The 16,742-nt window shown below is 40.1% G+C and overlaps 1 protein-coding gene across 1 annotated transcript; it reads right to left on the reverse strand.

Annotated features, from left to right (window-relative positions):
* Positions 1–11,383: 11,383 nt before the first annotated feature.
* mrps23 (mitochondrial ribosomal protein S23) lies at positions 11,384–16,704 on the reverse strand. The gene is made up of 5 exons (XM_037776457.1): positions 16,527–16,704; positions 13,965–14,144; positions 13,746–13,823; positions 12,558–12,681; positions 11,384–11,947 (listed from the first exon to the last, which is right to left on the reverse strand). Exons 1-5 carry the CDS (start codon positions 16,568–16,570, stop codon positions 11,804–11,806), a joined length of 570 nt encoding a protein of 189 aa, XP_037632385.1. The 5' UTR covers positions 16,571–16,704; the 3' UTR covers positions 11,384–11,803.
* Between the last annotated feature and the right edge of the window lie 38 nt (positions 16,705–16,742).

Consider the following 16,742-nt stretch of genomic DNA (forward strand, 5'->3'; position numbering starts at 1 on the left):
GAATATATGATAAATATTGAGTTAATTGTTCGAGTTATAGAGAAGAGGTAGGACCATATACTTCTTTTCGGATATGTAAAATTTATTTAAGTTGATTATTTGTTGCTATATGTTTACTGTTCATTTTATTTGTTATTCTTGTTTAGTTTTTTACTTAGGTATTTGGTACATATTCGAAATAAATAATTAATTAAAAATGTGAAACGAAATGGTTGTCACTGTCCACTCATATTAAACATGAATCCCAATTGAGCGTATGAAAATAATATGCAAGATAAGCATGTCGTTTGTTATCAGGAACGGCCGAATGGTGCGACGCTTTAAAAGCTGCGGCCGCAAGGAATTGTGGGATTTTATTCTCTCCTTTCCTTTGGTAAAGGAGGTTCCAGTGCATCCTATGCTAAAGGAGATAATAAAGGAAGCACTGAAGCTCCTTTCCTCAGCATTTAGAGAATTCAAACAGCTCTGAGATACTATTTCACTCCGTTAGGAACCTTCCTAAGCAAAAAGGATTTTTTGACCGCAGCCCAAGTGTTACTAACAACACTAACAATGGCTCTGTTAAAAAGTGTCCCAGTGAGAGTGACAGTGAACCAGCGTGCACAATACCAGGACCCTGAAATTAAAGCAGCTAAATGGAATTCAGCCATCATTCATTTCATTATTTCTGTGCTTTTCCTACTGTGACAAGTCAAAATGTCTTCCGTGAAAAAGGCCTATCCAAAGCACACTAGTTAGCACCGGGATTACGAAACCAATCAGTTGTTTCCTTACATTTCACAATGACAATGTTTGTTTGATATACTGTAACTCTCTTTACATGTCTGGTGTCACACAAAAAGGCAATATCTCAAGTTTGATTTTTTTTTTTTTTTTGCAACTTGTGTTTCTTACGAGGAGGAAGAAGTGCAGCAGAGGAGTGTTGCTTATTACCTCAGTCCTAATATGTGTTTTTGTAAAGATGACCAGAGAACTTATTTGAAATGATGACTGTCTAACACAGTGAAGTTGCACTAGTGTTAGCGGTAAAGGCTGATTTCATTTGCAAATTAGTTGGCTCTTTGGAGTGGACTTTTATTTATAACTCATTTTTGGTCATCTTAACTTGAACGAATCAGGACATCTATTCACTGTTTTTAAACTTTGACAGTTGCCAGATAGCTTGCATACAACTGGTCAATCCACCGTTACTGAAAACACACATTTTCATAAATGCATTACAAAAAAATGTAAAGGAACATAGTAATGTTTTCTATAATTTCATGTAAATAGGAAGTACATCTTTCTTTAAAGTTTGAAATGGTTCATGAATTGATAAATGGACACTTTTCTTCCCTATCTGTGCTGATATTTTACAAATTACTTTTACAAACCACGGGAAGCTGAATGCTGGACTGTTTCTAAATAATAATAATTTAAAAGAATGTACATCGTTAATTAAAAAGAGAAACACGTATGTTCCCTTGTATGATTTACATTTCAAAGAAGGATTTGTATCAATATATTTTGTGGCTGTTAATGATTATATGAATAATATCTATATAACTAACAATAATAATATGTACTGTATATCCATCCGGGTCTCTCTCCATTCCCTGTCATCCAATCTTCAGTTGATCATTAATGTTTTTCAGTAATGTATACAAAAGAAAATCCAATGACCTTATATAGGAGTGCTGTCTTTGATACCAGTGTAACGGTCTATAATACAGATTTGTTAACCTTTAAAACTGTCACTCCCTTTTTTCTTTCCTCTCATTCTTTCTCGTAGTAACTAGTGATAGATGTACTGTGGTTGCAATAGATACTTTTAGCTCGTACTCATTAGATAGATGATGTAGGACCAGTAAGGATAGAACTTTCTATTTTTTATTTTTCCATCTGGGAAAATAAGCTGACGTTGGTCTCACTTGTATTTTTATTTTTCTGTTCTGTGCTGCTCTCACATGGTTTCAGCAAACCAAAGCTCTCGTTGAAAATGTTTGAAAGAAGATTTGCTGTTCTTGTAAACAAGGCATTAATTGGACCCACCCACCCTTGAATGTTATAAAATGGGTGTTTGCCATACTACCTTAAATGGTAGATATGAAAAACATACAAGGTTAAGGGTAGGAGGGATTTTATTGCATTGATGAAACAAATAACATATTTTTATATCCTTACAACAGATTATTGATAACAACAGTAACAACAATAATGACTATTATAAATCTAATTAATCTGAACTCTATGTTTAATATCTGTAATATCCCAGTGGCCCATGGTACAACTTTTTGAATACTGTTTTTTGTTCAATACTTATACATTTTAGTTTGAACTCATCAACAATCATGGAAACAGCTCATACTTTAAATCACTAAAGCTTGTTATCCTATTGCCTGCTGATCAAAGCTCTATTCATTCATCAATTTGGACTAAAATATACTTTCTTAGAAACTTGCAATACCTGTTGTGGACTTTCAGCAGTGCAAAGAGAACTGCGGTGACCTGAATATGACCTGGATATAAACAGCAGAGTCTCCTCCATATGTCTGCCTTAATCAATCCATAATACAGTATACAGTATCTGTTCAGGCAGACAGACAGTTAATGGACAGTACAGCATACAAATTATTTCATATACCACTATACTTTGCCACTTTGCATTAGCAAATAATGCCTTTTGATGAACCATAATGCCAGATTAGGGTGTTCTGCAACTGTTTAAACTATGTTAGTAAATCTTCCACTCATGATATATATACAGTATCCATGCATATTCAGGCCCAATGGTCAGAGACAGTTCATCCCATCAGGTATTACAAACTGTATGAATATGTACCTGCCTAAACCACTTTGGAAATAAAGTGTTATTAAAGTATGAGCTGTTTGCCCTTTTCAAGGATCCAGTTCCACGTCTTCTTGTGCAGTACACATTATCTGCTTCAGATGGTTTTGATTTAATCTCAACAGTTCGCACTTTAAGGTAGCATGGCTCTGTTGTTGCTGTACATTACTTTAATATTGACAGCAGTTTACAGCTAATGAATGTTATACATCTTGCTATAGACAAGTTCATCATTGTTGACTAGAAAAAAAGAAAAAAAAAGAAAACACAACATATGACCTGGAGGTTTTTGGAGTATGTATTGTAAGTGTACTACTGTATCCACTTAAACTTGAATCTTGAGGCAAGTGCTAGGTAATGGCCAACTGCACATCTTGTCACTGAAACACAGCTCATGCTTGCTGGTAGCTGGGCATACTCACGTACACACAGATGGAAGTACACATGTAAAGCACAGCTAACTTTTTCCAATGAAGCAATTGAAATGATACTGAAACAAAAGTATAATGTACAATAATATTTTAATTTAACAGTGGCACAACTATACATTGACTTGAAGGTTTCATGTTTTTATAAATGGTGCAGTCATTAGCGTCTCATCCTGTAGCAGTAGAAACTTGTCCTTCGTCTGATTGCCTTGCCCATTCCTACCACTTGCCACTTCTTTTTTAGTGTTAACAGACTTTTTACCACGAGACCTGACTAAATGGACTGTCTGAAAACATCTTTCAGGTCTTCTTGTATGGCTTGCTGCCCTGTTGTAAAAGAAAAAGAAAAAAAAAAAGTGGATGGGGGTCTCTTCCATCCCATATGTGGAAAGTATAATTTTATATTTGTATTTTCAAATTATGATAATAAAAGATGTTTGTGAAAGGTTTCCATTCTCTGCTCTGGTCCAGAAACCAATGTGTTTGTCTAAAAAAAAAAATGAAATAAAGCTGTTTTCAATCAGTTCAACTAATGTTTTTATTTACTGCTGAACAACATGAAATCAACAATAACCTGGGACATGGATGTTTTTGTTCATATTCCTTAAAGGGACTGTTTGTAACTTCTTCCACGTATAAATCAATCCGGGTCGGTGTCCCATGCGCGCTCGTGTGTGGCTACGCTGTTCAGACAAGACTCCAACACAAACTACATGGAAGCACCAAAACCGCAAAGTTATATCTAATGAAGCCCGTCTTGCTAAACCGTAGACCGTAGCTTTGGTCTCCAGGACTGGAGTCTCTGCTGTACTCTGCTCCTCTGCCTGTCTGCTTGTCTTCACTCACACACCACGCGCGTTCTCGCTATTTCACTCTTACGTTCATGCGCGCACACTACACACTTCAGGAGGGGTTAGTTTAGCTCTGAGAATATCTAGTGAATGTTCAGTGGACGTTTGTGCAGAAATAAATGCTGCAGCTCCTCCAGACCAACAGAGGTTTCCCGTGTCTTGTGAAGTGACGGGGCTCTGCAGCGAGAAACGTTATCGACTCCGACCGGGTGCCGGTGTCTCCCTCCTCCCGCGGTCGGAGAGACCTCCGTCTGGTCAGCTAACATTACTGCCTAGCAGGTGAAATATAGAGTGACATTGTGGTTTTAGCTGACGTGTGTCGCCTCACTGTTTTGAGCGATGCTCGTTCATGTCTATGTAGAGCGAGCACAAGCGCTGACTTTCGTTGACTTAACGGCCACAGGTGTCGCTGTTAACAAGCATTTCTGATTCTTACAAACAGTCCCTTTAAAGTTATATTAAAAAACATCACAATAAGTTCATCTTGCAACAGTATGATTACCACACATCAAATTAACTTTAACTTTTCTTTAGCTTGGAAAGAGTCATTTAAAACAAATTTAAACATAAGCTTGACTTACGAGTTTTCAACAACATTTCATGGTCTGTTGCCATGGAGATGGCTCAGTTGTTTTCAGGTGACCTTAAGTGTTGAACTTCTGTCACATGATAACAGGTTGTGGAAGATTGACTGTACAGTAAATTAGGGTGCATAGTGTGAGGGTCACTTGCCACTCAGCAGGCTGGTTGGGTTAATTATCTCTGAGGAGAGGCAGCTGTGGAGCCTAGTTGTCCCTGATGAGGATCAGGTGGTTGAAGCCTATATCTACTCCTGGTTTCAATGCACAGGTGCTGACTCATTGTCTCTTTGTCAGAGGTAGTGAGAGTACTGTCCTGTTTTTGCTTTATCTGTGTAGGGGTGTGTGAATCTGCAGAAGTACCACATGAACCTATCTGTGGGATTCACTCACCATTTAGCTTCTTCTCTTCTCTGGAGTCTCTTAGAGTAGGTTAGGCCTGTGTGGCCTGTCTTCACTGGTTCTTTTGTTTCATTCATGCTCTAGTCAGCTGCTCGGCAGCAGTGTTTTATTTTTAGTCTTTTCAAGATAAATTGAGTGTAGGAACCCTTCTTTTTAGGCCTGTTTTCATTTTCATTTCCATGATTTCGTTTCCCCTCCCCTTAGGGTCGCTTGCGATTTTAGTGGTTAACCTTTGGGATTAACTTTTAGATTCCCCTGGTCTGCAATTGCATCCCTCTCCCCGTTCCCCCTGACAATAAGGTTTTTTTTTTAGTTTTTTTTTAAATTTTTAAATCGATACATTAATGCCAGAATCAATATATTCGTTTAATTTGAGTCTATACGGAGGTAGAAGGAAGTTACCACTTTGATTGTTGTAGTCAGTGTAACGTGACGTCATATCCTGTTCAGCATCCGTCACCAAAACAAACCGCAGCCTACCGCAGTGAGCCGATACGGAATAGTAAAAAACGGCGAAGGGTCTGCGTGGATACGACCTGCACCCTCACATGTTAAATCCAGTGTGCAAACACTGCACATACAGTAAAGTATGAAAACACAACTTGGATTGGATTACTGGAAGGCTCAAGCCGGATCCTTCTCAAAGCCCCATTTACTATGTAATGAAAATGTATGATATTACTATTAAGTGCTTTGTGATTATATGTTTTTTTCTATATTCACTGTGTCCCACCCCTTTTTGTATTTTGTATTATAAAACAAATATGGCATCTATTTGTATGCCTCGCAGTTAAGTAGTACTAAAACTACAATTCCCAAGAGGTGGAGCTTCTACCACCAGGGGGTGCACAGGTGTACTGCATACTGCCAATGATTAGAATGGGATTGGTTATTTCTACCAGCCTGTTCATTGTTGACTCATGTATGTGTGAGAAGAATATATGAATGTTTGAGAAGAATATAAGTATGTGTGAGAAGAATATATGAATGTGTGAGAGAGAGTATAGTGGAAACGGAAGGCAGTGTAGTGGAAAGGGATGGCAGGTAATTTATCGCGCTGGGATTGGCTGAGCAGGCCAGCATGGAAGGAGGAAGAGAGACGCCAGTAGGCCGACTGCAGCCACAGTTGCAAAGTCCGCTTATCATAATTGACTTTGGGCTTGTTTTCCTGAAAAGTCGCTTACGAATATTGGTAGTTGCGGGTTTTTGTTTCTAAAGTGTAGTTGTCCAAAAATTACGTCCTAACGTCTTTTCCTAACCATTTTTCCTTGACCTCGATGGAAAACGTCATGAGGTCAAGGAAAGATGTGAAGGAGAATTCATAAGGACTTATGAAAAGACAACCGTGGTGTAAGCTACGTAATTATGATGTGACAGCGTCGAATGTTAGTGATGCGGGTCTGCTGTGGTGAAACTACAATGTTCCGAAGATGGATTACAAAGGGTGCTGCTTCCCCTCGTGCGTTATTACATTTTGTTTTTCAGTGACAGGCTGTCCCAATGTTTTGAGTTACCAGCTCACCACTGGTGAGAGTAAAGAATACATGTGTGTAAGTGTAAATATGTGTGTGTGCGAGTGAAAATATATGTATGTGAAAGGAGAATATATGTATGTGTGTGAGTGCAAGAATGAATTATGTCTTGTAAGGTCCCTCATAGCTTTGCATCGGGGTGCAGCATCGCCGTGTCGGGGATTCTTTCACATGGCCGGCTGGTTGTACATTATCCCTTACATATCAAATTGCAATACTTGTAGAATCGCAATACATATGGAGTCGGCACCCAAGTATTGTGATAGTATCGAAACGGGAGATTGATCCTTGATTCAGTTTGGAGTGGTGTATGACATCACATGTGACAGCTGTAAAACAGTAATGATCCTGGACAAGAGACTGAATGAACACTAGACTAAAGCACTCAGCATCCACTAGGAAGATGACAAAGGTCATTGAGTAGAAGTCAGTGGACACCCAGGGAAAGATCAAGGAGGACATTCACAACTTAAATCACCACTGTGAGGTTACATCATGTGCCATCTATTCTCAAATTTAGACTAATTTTACACATAGTTTATAGGTGGAATCACAAGAGGGAACTCAAATCTCAAATTTCAATCATAAAGCACTGAGACAGACGGGCCACAGTAAGTACACAGAGCACATCTTAACAGATGACTGTCCATCATCTGTCAGTCACATCGACATTTATCAGTCCACCCATGACTCCCTGTCAAATAAGACAACTGCCATTGATCATTGTCATGGCAACAGCCTTTGTAACGAGACAGCCCAGCCGTCGGCGGCCTGTCAGACCTTCCACTGTGTCCTGGCTTCTTTTGTTCCTCTCCTAAACCAGAGGCAGAAAAGATTATCTCTGACAACCTCAGGTCAGACACCAACTACAGACCAAAGCCGGATGGAGATGGTAGTGAAAGAAAGGAGATGTGACGTAACTCTTTGAGTATCTGGACTTTTATTTCAAGTGCGTGTGTGATGGGCATTTTTCACCTTTGGTCCTTTAGGAGTTGAAACACCTTTGAAAAGCATGGAGACAACTGGAAAACATAGACAAAGGCTGTGCTTTTATCTTCCAATACATCTCTTGATTTAAAGCTTTGCTATGATATTTTGAAGAAGCGCATTGGGTCTGATCAGAACATAGGGAGAGGAAATTACAAGAAACTACAGGCTGCCAAAATCACGATCATCTATAGTTCTAAACATATTTATGTTGTCAACAGAGGGGAAAAAACACACTAAAATGAGAATAACTGAATTGTTCCTACAAAATAAAGTATGCCTGTATCATCACAAAGTCTGATGCTCTTCAACAATTGATGAGATGTGTAAAAGGGGAATGGCATAGGAAATGAAAGACAGGACAGCGAGAGAGAAGACGGTAGATCCAGATGAGGTAACATTATTTATTTAAAACTAGAATTATTAATGGCACCCTTTATCATTTCCCCCCTCCTGTGATGGCTTCAATATTTAATGTTACTCATGGGACAAAAATGGGAAAATATAATGTATTCCCTTATTCCTTGACACGACTTGTGAGACCTCGTGAGACCCTCTGAAAAGTGTACAATGGTAATCCAGCCTGTTCTAGGAATGAAACGCACCGGGTGTCCCATTAACTACAATGTAAAACCCATCCGCTGCAAGAGTAAACGCTCTGAGAAAGTGTGCTCCGGCTGGTGGGCGGTGCTTGGTATTTCCTCAACTGGTCTCAACATGGCTGCCGGGTCACAATCTTTCTAATTTTACAGCTAAACAGTACACTATAAGATGTTTCTGGAAACATTTGAGGAGAGGAATAGGCATTACAGTAACAGAATATTGATTCATGTTTGATCAGCGCTGCCTAGTTTGACCGTTTGGTCGGAGTTCGCGAGTGATTGACAGCCGGCTCTCATAGACAGCAGCTGGATGGCAGACTCCAGATCAGCTCTGATTGGTTGTTTTCCTCCAGGCTGGGAAATATTGCAGATGCCATTAGGAGCACCGGAGGACACAGAGGCACATGCTTTTTTTCAGATTACCTGCCTCATGTACTACTGTCAGGATATAATGAGCCTTTTATAAAAATAACTTTTTTTAATCATATTTGCTCCATTTCTACCCACTGCAGCTTTGAAGTTTTGTCTTCGTCAAACAGGCAAAACATATGTACCAATAGGTTGAGAGTATCTGACCTGCAGTATATTTGAAGACATGTATGTCTAGAAGGCTATAAAATCAACTGACCTTGATACTAGTGCAGCGATGTCCTGTCTTCTGTCTTGATTCAAGACAAAAACACTAATTTCTACAAGAGAAAAATATAAAAAGAGAAAACTGCATTGAGAATCATCTTAATCCAATGGCAGACTGTCTGAAAGTAAACATAAGTCTGAATATGAGATCAAATGACTTATAAAGATGGATGTTTTAATTGATCTAATGGAAAACACACTTGGATGAGTGTAACAGATGTCAGGGCATAAAAGCTCAGAATCCTCAGACCCCTGATGGTGTCATCTCTCCTCTCTCTCTCTGGACCGGTGTGCTGTGACTACAGCATCTGCATAATGCATCCTGTGGTATTTGCCATGACTGGCTGTGGTTGTGGATGAAGGGAGCGGATGCCTGCCAGTCATCCAGTGCACAGCGTTGACATTTGTTCCTCTTCAGTTGTCATGGGGACTCACTGATGTATTCAGTCCGCTGTTATCGAGGGCTTGTTTGAAGGGGCGTGACACTGTAAAATCCAGCCCTTGAAACCTCTCTCCGCGAGTGACCGTTCCACCCCTGTGAATTTACCACTTTCACGCCTCTTATTGTTTCATTTATCCTGCACCTGGGCCACTGCGAGGACTGAGCTGCTGGATGGAACGTCAGGAGAAGACGCATTATATCCAGCAACGGTCTAACAGTACACACACAAACACACAAATTAAATTGTTTATTAAATTGAAATTGAATTGGAATTGAAAGTAAATGTCAGGATTTTTAATTGAATTCATGTTGCCGATAAAAACAACAGAAACAAACTTATTTTGCTTTTTTTAACACAATACAAAGGTTATAGGTCAGCACTGGTTAAAGGTGTTTTAAAAAGAAAATATATCATTACGACAATAAAAATAAATTGAAAGTTCAACTAACTAGGCTTTACATAGACATACATTTTAAAGAGCTGATTTAAATTAAGACTTTGCCAGCCCGAGCGCTTCATGCAGGGAGCTCCACAGCTGGGTGCAGACGCTTGAGACCACGTCCGAGCCTCTTCTGAGGTTTCATACGACAGGAAAGGTCCTGATCGGATGGTATCTGGGCGCACAGATGATGTACTGTGCCATTTTAACAACCTGCTGCTAGGCTTTTCAATCAACAGTGGAACGGGTCCATAACATAACACTCTCTGCTGAACTGACCAAGATCTCGTCTGCCTCCTCAAGAAGTTATAACTTTTTTATTTATGTATGAAACTAAAATGTAATTTAATTCTCTGGTGCTCCTAACGGCATCTACAGGATTTCACTAACTGGAGGAAAACCAGTCAGAGCTGATCAGGAGTCTGCCATCCAGCTTCCGTCTACGAGAGCCATGAGTCAATCACTCGAAAACTCCGACCAAACGGTCAAACTAGGCAGCGCTGATCAAATATGAATTCATATTCTGTTACTGTAATGCCTATTTCTCTCCTCAAATGTTTTCAGAATCATCTTCTAGTGTACTGTTTAGCTGTAAAATGAGAAAGTTTGTGACCCGGCAGCCGTGTTGAGATCAAGTTGAGGAAATACCAAGCACCGCCCACCAGCCGGAGCACAGCCAATAGGAACGCTCTCTCTGTGAAATGACCTGTGATTGGTCAAAGTCTCCCGTCACAGGCTAGATTTTTTAAAGCCTGAAAACAGAGCCATGAGGAGGTGCAGAAGTCTTGTTATCTCTCAGAACACTTGAGTTACAATATGCTGAAAGGTTATTATGGAATTTTTGCCCAATGATGCCAAAAATATTCTCCCTACTGAAGCTTTAAGTGTAGTATAAAAATATAAAAACTCCCATCCAGGTTTATGAGTTGAATTACAGCAGCATAAGACTATGGCTCTGATGCCCCCTAGTGGACCGATCACAGACATCTTCTCTGTAGTAACTCGTCACCCTGCAGCTATCTCACCCCAGCCAATCAATATCTCATCATTTGTAGTCAATACAGTATGATTGTGGGGCCTGGAAACAGTGTGTGATCCTCGAGACACTTGACCACATGTGCTATTTATGTATCCATTTTTCTATGTATGTTAGTTTTCTGTTCTGAGAGGGACCAGTCTAAAGCTGAGTGTGATGAGCTGCACTAAACAGACTGAAGGCTTTCAGTGCTTGAAAGTGATAATCCATCAGATAGAAATATCTTAATCACACATCGTATACGCCAATATGTAATCAAGCACCCCCAACAAAGACTAGTCTTTTTGTTCGTTGGCTCAAGGCTGAACTTTCCAACTTTCATTAAAACATCTGTTGAAACAATTTTGCCATGCATCAGGGCTTGTCCTGAATCAAGCCCGTCTCCTGAAAGTTGCCATTACATACACTATTAATTTGCAACAGCCAATCTGTTCTACCCTTACGTTTTTTACCCACATAATGAGGAAAGTTCAGTTCATCTTTATTGACAGACTGAAGTTGCATGGTGAGCTTCTCCATGTTGGCATAGCAATTGTCTGGAGTGGTTGTGTGTGTACATGTGTGCACAAGCGTACGCTTATTTGGGGCGAGGGTCCAAGAAAAAAATGTGCACCGGGGCCAATCACAATTATGTTACGCTGCTGAGAGTAACTTTAATTTCACATTTCAATTCCACATGCAGTTACATACTTCCAAATAAATATATAACATATGTGATGGACTTTTTCCACTGAAATGTAGACTCAGGTTTTTATAGCTCTTTTGATCCTTGATCCTTGAATGACAACATCCTGCTGGTGCTGCAGGACACTGTGGAAATGTCATCTAAGTGACATCAGTTTAGGGAACATGAAGCTGGCATCCAAACAATCCACAGAGCAGTTCCTGATGTCGGGCGAGATCGGACAACGGACCATGTCATGAATGGTGGTTTAAATAAAGCCATTTCTACGGATGACCATCACTTCCAGAGGAGCAGCAGAACAGAACTACAGCTTCTTAAAGTCAAACAGCACATCTGGTGTGGAGAATCTGCAGCTCATCAAATGGGTTTTGAACTGCTGAGGTCTATGGGTGTGTTTGTGGTGTCTGTTGTCTCCCCGCCGTCAGCGTCAACTGTCTGCTGCTCTGCCAGCATATCTGTTAGCTTCAGCTCCAGCACTGGATCCCTGTGCTCTGCTGACACCTGCAGGATAAAGGCAGAACTGTGGTCATGTGCTGCAACACTATACAGGGTTTAAGGTTTACTTCTGATTTAAAAGCATTACTTCCTGGGACTATATATCATTTTTCTCAAGCTTCACAGCAGCTCACTGCATCCTAATGTTAAGGATGGGTTAAATGCGCTTAAAAGTTCAAATTATTTCAACTTTGACCTCAGTTGTTGCTGACTTTTGCAACAAATGAGATAACAGCTGCAACTGTTGTTGTCTAGAAACGGTGAATGGCATTCCTTGCGCAGTTTTTGATGGCATATCATACCTGCACTGCACTTTGCCTCTGCGCCATACCTCGCTGTGAGCCAAGAACACATTTCTTATTAAGGATGTTAATAATTAACCGTTAACCGACATTAAGAATTTTAACCAATTAATGCTATCGGATAAAAGGTTAAAAGAAATATAAAAAAAATAGCTAAAAAGCTGAGCAAAACTCAGAGAAGTGGCTTGTCACTTTAAGGAAAAAGCCACCTTAACAGCCCACCTTAAGTGAGTCTGAGCCGCTGTAGCAAGATACAGGCAGTTAGTACTTAGTACTTAGCTAGTTAGTACTTATACTTTTAGCAAGACTCTTACATGAGGAGCTCCTCTCCTTCTCAGCACGATGCCCTCTGCGAGTAAAGCCTTCCCAGTCTCCTCAAACACAGCAGAGTCATCCAGCTCACCGAGGCTCTGTAACTCTGTGTACTTGTCTACAAACCTGTGGGAGCAAAGTGAGAGAAAAACAAACATTTAGTCACACTGGCGTGGAAACAATATGTCATATATTTAAAGGGGGCCTATTATGCTTTTTCCCCTTTCCTTTAGCATGTTGTGCACTACAAGCATGCAATGTGCTCAGCCCGTTGTCTGTTACAATATGCTCGGAAACGCCAGGAGGTGTACAAACAAAATATTCTGTGGATAAGCAAGAAGTCGATGAGTGTTACGGGAAAGGAAAGTAGGATGCCTGGCAACGGTAGTAAACACTAAACTCCGACGTACGTACCGCCAAACACTGCATTTGTGTACCCTAATTATTACTGTCGCTTACCTCCAAGTCAAAATTACTTTCCGTCTCTCTGTATTTCCCCTCGGGTCCCTACTCTTTTCATTAGACCTTTTTTTTTTTTAGCTTTTAGAAAACGATCTCTCATATTCTTTCACAGCCTGCAGCAAAAAGCCTTTTCGTTCCAAAAACTCAAAGGTACACGACAGAGCACCGGGACAACTTGCGCAGCCTTAGCGCATCGCGCGAAAGCCTTTCCACAGAAACACTGCTCCTGAACTGCCTGAAAACTGAAACGCCTTGCTTACGCCTTACATGGTGACGTCACTAAGTAACACACTTTGCCTAGCAGCTAGTTTGGCACATGCTCAAACAAAGCTAGTTAGAGCGGCGCTGGAGCATTTGGTTCAGCTGACCAATCACAAGCTCAAACAGAGCGTTTCAGACAGAGGGTGAAAAGAGGTGCTGCAGTGCATCCGGTATGAGAAAAATAAAGCGTTTATTTGACCATTAAATCATGTTAACATGTCCTAAACATGTAAGTATAATAGGTCCTCTTTAACTTTTTCTTTTTTTCAACATCACACTCGGTGTGCATTCACTACAGATTCTGGCACACACAAAACCCAAACACGACTAAATCATTTAGATCACACTACATTTGAATCCTCTCTTCCCGTCTGACAGTCGCTTTCATGCTTGTATATCATATCTTCTCTTTAATCACTGCCAAACCAAAATGATGGTATCTTTAATCAGAAGGGGAAAAAACTTACCTCTGACATGTAGAAACAAAGTTGGACTTGGACAGATCCAAAGGCCGAGGACCCAACCCATAGTGCTCATAGAATTTCCTGAAAGACAGACAGGTATGGGTGAGTGGGGCCTGCGAAAACGGAGGTTCTATTCAGGTACATTTTCACAATATTTACAAAGAGGGCAGGTAGGTGGTATAGGAGCACAGCTACTATTGTGACTATGAGTACTTGACTTACGCTCTAACTTCATCCTCTCTGTAAAAGATGTCAGGCACAGTTTCTTGGTTCTTGGTAGAGCGTCTTGTATGTGGCTTCACGTAGAGCGGGTCCCTCTTGGGTGGAAAAGCTTCATAAACATCATACCAGATGGGTTTGTCTTGTGGCTTTATGACCCTGGAGCGCATCAGATCTCGAACCCTGTCCATCATGACATCACACAAGTTGCATTAGACAGCAATATCATTAATGTAAAGCAGAAATTTACACAGAGATAGATAATGACATTGCAGACTACAACTCAGGGACGGTATGTATAAAGCTGCTCAAAAGTAAAATGTTGGTGTTGTGTGCTTAAAATTCTAAGAATGACATCATTTGCTCTTTAACTTACCACTTAAAATAAGTGTCATATACTCTCATTGATCACTGTCTTTTTCCTAAGAATTGTTTCACTCATTAGTCAGAGTTTGGGACCATTCATAAGACCCCTTCTGATAATGGAACTCAACTCTGTATTAAGTCCCTGAAATGAATGAAATACAAATATGCCAAAGATCTCTATATATTGCTATAAAGTTATCTGAGCCTATAACTAACAATCGCTTAATCTTTTGTTTCTTTTTTCTTCTGTATTGTCTGTGTAAATGTTTTATGTCTAATGTGATATCTGCTCAGTTTTGAGGATGATAACTTTGTAGTCATTAAGTTTAATACACACAAACATGACTTCAGTCAGTTGTGTCTAGAAGGTAACCTGTAAATTGCGAAATCAGATCCGAGTTCTGCAAAAACTCTCGCGAGACTCGCTGCCGGACGACCTATCAATGTCACCCATCACCTATCAAATCAACTATTCGAGATCAATGCCTAACCTTAAGCAAAAATCCAGTGATTTTTTTGACAGCCTCTAGATGGCGCTGAGGTAACACAGCCCTCATTAAAATTGTTACGTCCTAAAAGTTGTAAAATGAACTTATAGCTGAATCCAGAATTATTTTATTTATTATAATGAACGTGCTACAGACCCACGGGACTGCACCACCCTGCACGCTTATACATACGGCTGTAATAATGGCTATATTGGCTGTAATTCATCACTTTTATTATCTTATAATACACCCATGGGCTGTAAGCTGTAAACCTGTACCGTGGTTGATGTATTAACATCTCTATTCCCAAACAACCGGCTATCGGCCAGTAGCTAGTAGTACTAGTAGCATGACATATAAACAGAATTTAATGTAGTTGTAAACTATTTACTAACACGCAGGGCAAAAGCACAGGACACAACCTCTTCTACATCCATGGTCTGTGGTCTACTGGACATCCATTTTGGATCCTTGACATGAAAAAGTTTGAGATTGCTCTCAAAATCTGTGTGCTGGATTTTTCTAACTTCTTTTTATGTTCATCGCTCACTTTGTGCTCCTCTGGGAAGCAGCCGGACAAACAAATAATAAATAAATAAGTAAGCAAGTAAATAGTTATAATAGTAACTTATGAATATTTATAAAAAATGTATTGCTCAACACAGGATATTTCAGTAGAGACATTAAATATGTAATAGAATAGAAATAATTTAATTTGACTTTTGTAAGGCACTTTGTAAGCGGATGTTTTACTGGCGTCTGGTAGTCGCTTTCAGTCCAAAATGGCAGAGGCGTGGCTCTCATGACCAATTGACTTTCACTTCTTGGCAATATATGTTCTTTGCCTCAACTATTCGAGATCAATGCCTAACCTTAAAGGTCCCATATCGTGTTCATTTTCAGGTTCATACTTGTGTTTTGTGTTTCTACTAGAACATATTTACATGTTGTAATGTTCAAAAAACACTTTATTTTCCTCATACTGTCGGCCTGAATATGCCTGTATTTACCCTACCTCTGAAACGCTCCGTTTTAGCGCATTTTGACAGAATTACAACGTAATTGCGTTGCTAGGCAACAGCTTGGGTCCATGTGTACTTCCTGTCAGCTGATGGCATTCACATACAACCAGGAATAAACTGGGACACATTTAGTAATGTTTACGTCTAAATCGGTGTCAAGGGTCTAAATATTGTATATTTGTGACATCACGAATGGACAGAAATCCTGACAGCTTGTTTCAAATACAGAGTTTCTGAATACGGGCTGTGTGTATTTCTCTGTGGATTGAGCGTTTCGATACTTTCACAGTATTTATATAGAACTTAAGCCTGCTTTATAATCAAAAACATGAAAATCTCACTTTTTTATAATATGGGACCTTTAAGCATCTCGCGAGAGTTTCCCCAACTCGCGTGTTCTCTAGACTGACATTCAGTTAACATCACCATTTGTTCATTTTAGTTTAGTTTGTTTGTTTGAGTCAGTGACGCCAGAGAAGCGTCAGGACGTTAACCTAACGTCCTGACGTAATGACGTCCTGACGTAACTCAGGTGACCGCCAGTAGATGATAACCCCGCTGCAGCAGGAGAGCCTGTTTCATTCAGCCCACATTGATATGAAGGAAGGGTAAAAACATAAATAGTCTCCACTGTTAGCTGCTTAGCTACCACACGGTAATAAGTACATGGTAAAGTGCTGCTCTCTTACCGGGTGAATACAGTCCCAAACCTCTCTAGTCTGCTGCCGGCCATCTGTGTGTTTTCACTGACAGCTGCAGCATGAACAACACATCCGGTCTGACGTCATCTTCTTCTTCTTCTGCTTCTTCTTGGCCGGATTTCCGGCAGACTGGATGCTTTGCGGCTCGTTGCTGCCTCTCACAGGTCGGAGTGAGGCTGCACTGCAGAGTGGGCCTTTCTTATT

The sequence above is a fragment of the Sebastes umbrosus genome, chromosome 7 (genome assembly GCF_015220745.1).
Source record: "Sebastes umbrosus isolate fSebUmb1 chromosome 7, fSebUmb1.pri, whole genome shotgun sequence".
NCBI classification, from domain to species: Eukaryota; Metazoa; Chordata; class Actinopteri; order Perciformes; family Sebastidae; genus Sebastes; species Sebastes umbrosus.

What these genes read in the sequence shown, in the direction of transcription:
- mrps23 (XM_037776457.1), bottom strand. Translation starts at nt 16,570, where the DNA reads ATGGCCGGCAGCAGACTAGAGAGGTTTGGGACTGTATTCACCCG. An exon ending in AGAGAGGATGAAGTTAGAGC is followed by an intron (nt 13,824 to 13,964) that starts GTAAGTCAAGTA and finishes TCTGTCTTTCAG; the next exon opens with GAAATTCTATGAGCACTATG. An exon ending in TTTGTTTCTACATGTCAGAG is followed by an intron (nt 12,682 to 13,745) that starts GTAAGTTTTTTC and finishes TTGCTCCCACAG; the next exon opens with GTTTGTAGACAAGTACACAG.